General features: G+C 24.1%; 1 protein-coding gene across 1 annotated transcript in view; it reads right to left on the bottom strand.

Moving 5' to 3' along the window:
• LOC101500688 (putative pectinesterase 52) overlaps positions 1-318 on the bottom strand; it is a 1,564-nt gene extending 1,246 nt beyond the window's left edge. The window contains exon 1 of the mRNA XM_012717884.3: positions 89-318. Coding sequence (XP_012573338.1) covers positions 89-318 — 230 coding nt within the window. The remainder of the gene's footprint in view (positions 1-88) is intronic.
• Positions 319-2,759: the final 2,441 nt, after the last annotated feature.

The following is a 2,759-nucleotide window of genomic DNA, read 5'->3' as shown; positions in this document are numbered from 1 at the left end:
CTACAAAATTTTAACTTTAACATGTAAAAATATAACAACAAACTTTAATTTTTTATGGAGACTAAAATATAACAACATTTCAACTTACCTGTATATACCAGGATTTATGTGAATTTTAATCCACTGATTGTTATTTATTTTTATAGAATTAATGGCACTTTGAATTGTTACGAAATTTCCTTTTCCCACTTGTTGGTCAACAATGATGGTATTTTGAACTTGATTTCCACCGCAGTCTATGGCTCTACTGAGATGAAAACAAAAGCTAATAAACATGATTAGAGAGAAAAACATTGGTAGTGAAGGAAGCAACCCCATGGTATTTGACCTTGAGTGAATAATGGTAATGCAAACTTCTTATTTTTTCCTATATAAATACCCTTGAAAACTTGTAGGAGTATGTCTCTTATCACCTCTCATTAATATAATAAATAAATGAAACACACTCGTTTATAGAACCATCAAATTCAGCAATAATTTATGATGAAAATACATATATAATATTTAATAATAAATTAATTTTAAATAGTAATAATTTGTTAAATAATTAATTGCAGTACTTGTATGCTAATTTTTTTAATTATGTATTGGTCCAAATATACAGGAAGCTTGTCTATTAAGCATGTAATCCTATATAATTAAAATCCTAGGATTCATTAAAATAAGAGTAATTATTTTTCACCTTAGATGTCTCTAGCCTTGAAAGTTAACATGCCTTTTTTAGTAAAAATATATTTAGTCGAACTTTTTGATTAAAATATATAACCGAATTTAAAATTCATATTCAATTATAGTTTGCATTAATTTAGAACCCTATTTTACATGAATTAATGAGGTGAACTATATAACCTGGGGTGAGAATAAATGGTTAGATTTTGAAAGGTCAGAGTCCCCGGCATATGATTAATTTTTTTAACCTCTGGCCTACGGCCTATCATAAATATTTTTTTCGGTCTGATTTGGCATTTTTAAAAGTATGATATGGCCTGAAAGTCTATTTAAAAGTCTTATTTACATGAAGTTATATTTTATATTTTTTTAAAATAAGCTAAACTATGTCTTTATATAAAAAAGAAACTAATAAAATAATAATCAAATCTAATAAAATAATAATTAACGCATTGCAACAATCTTTCAAGAAATAAAAAAAAAATTCATAATTAATCTCTATACACATATCAAGTTACATGTTCTATTCATACCAATTTAACGATGTTCTACCCACACCACATGATGCTCTTCATGTACGAATACCAATGTACATATTTATATATATTAAACAAAAAATGATTTTTCTAACAAAATAATTTAAAAAAAAAATCTGAAACAAACACCATTTAAACCTTAAAACATGATTTTTGGTTTCAAAAAATATATTTTTTCCTGAAACAAAAGCACCAATTATTACCTCTCAAACAAATATGGTAATGGAACGACTACCGAGTGATTGCCTAATTGATAGACTTTAAAATAAAAAATAATATTATTAATAAATAATAATTAAAAAAACATTAATAAATATAAAATATACATAGACCGGCTTGTTAGACTAATACACTTTTTTATAAGCCGACCTATTTAAATAAATAGACTTTAAAAATAGCTAGAGTCTAGCATTTTTAGTAAATAGGTCAGGTCAGATCATAAGTAAGCCAAACCATAAACATACCATTTTGTAAAAAAAGATCATGCTACATGCCACATAATAAGTCATTTAGACCGACTTATTTAAATAAATATAAATAATATTTTTTTACTATTACAATTATATATTAAATTTTGATCTTTTTGTTATATATTCAATTTTTAGTAATTTACGCATATTAATCTCATTTAGTGTTTGAAATAAGTAATATTAATTGTTGTGATTCTCATAAATTTGAAATTGATATGCTTTTATTTATATTATTTTTTGTATCACTTTATTAATTTGGAAAATTAGTATATAGCAGTTATGGATGAGAATAAGTTAGGCCGACGAACAGGAGTCTACCTAAAAGGTCAAACTTTTTTCTAAAACAGATAAGGTAAAGGTTTCTAGAAAAAGTCTATTTAGTTAAAATGTCAAGTTACATACCACATAATAAGCTATTTAGACCGACTTATTTAAATAAATATAAATAATATTTTTTTACTACTATAATTATTATATTAAATTTTGACCTTTTGTTATATATTTAATTTTTAGTAATTTATACATATTAATCTCATTTAGTGTTTGACATATTTAAATATATTATTATAAAATATAATTTAAGTATAATGTATATAAAATCAAATTCTTTAAAATGTGATGTTATATATCAAAATAGAACTTAATTTCATTGACATATTAACTCGTTTATTTATTTAAAGATATGTTTGATTAATTATATAAAAATATTAAAATGAAATAAATTTTTAAGTAGACTAACACATCATACTAGACTTCTATCAAAGCCAGACTCGGGCCTTAATAATAAGCATATGATAGGTCACAAATCATACTTATGACTTGAATTTTTTGACAGGCGAGACTCATATCTAGCAAAGGCTAGCTCGACCCAGTCTATTCTCATCCCTGATAGCAATACATTATTTCAATGAGATTTAGCATTTACCATTTAAAGTAAATACATTAAATGTTAATGTTGGTAAACATAATCAAATAATTCATTTATAAATATGACATTTATCATTTATAAATTCATTTATTGTAACGTTGCTACCAGATCCTTCTAAAATGACACATGGTCTTTTATTGATAGTATAAATTCTTT

Source organism: Cicer arietinum, chromosome 7, assembly GCF_000331145.2.
Source record: "Cicer arietinum cultivar CDC Frontier isolate Library 1 chromosome 7, Cicar.CDCFrontier_v2.0, whole genome shotgun sequence".
In the NCBI taxonomy this organism is placed as follows: Eukaryota; Viridiplantae; Streptophyta; class Magnoliopsida; order Fabales; family Fabaceae; genus Cicer; species Cicer arietinum.
This window is presented reverse-complemented; position numbering and strand designations above follow the sequence as displayed.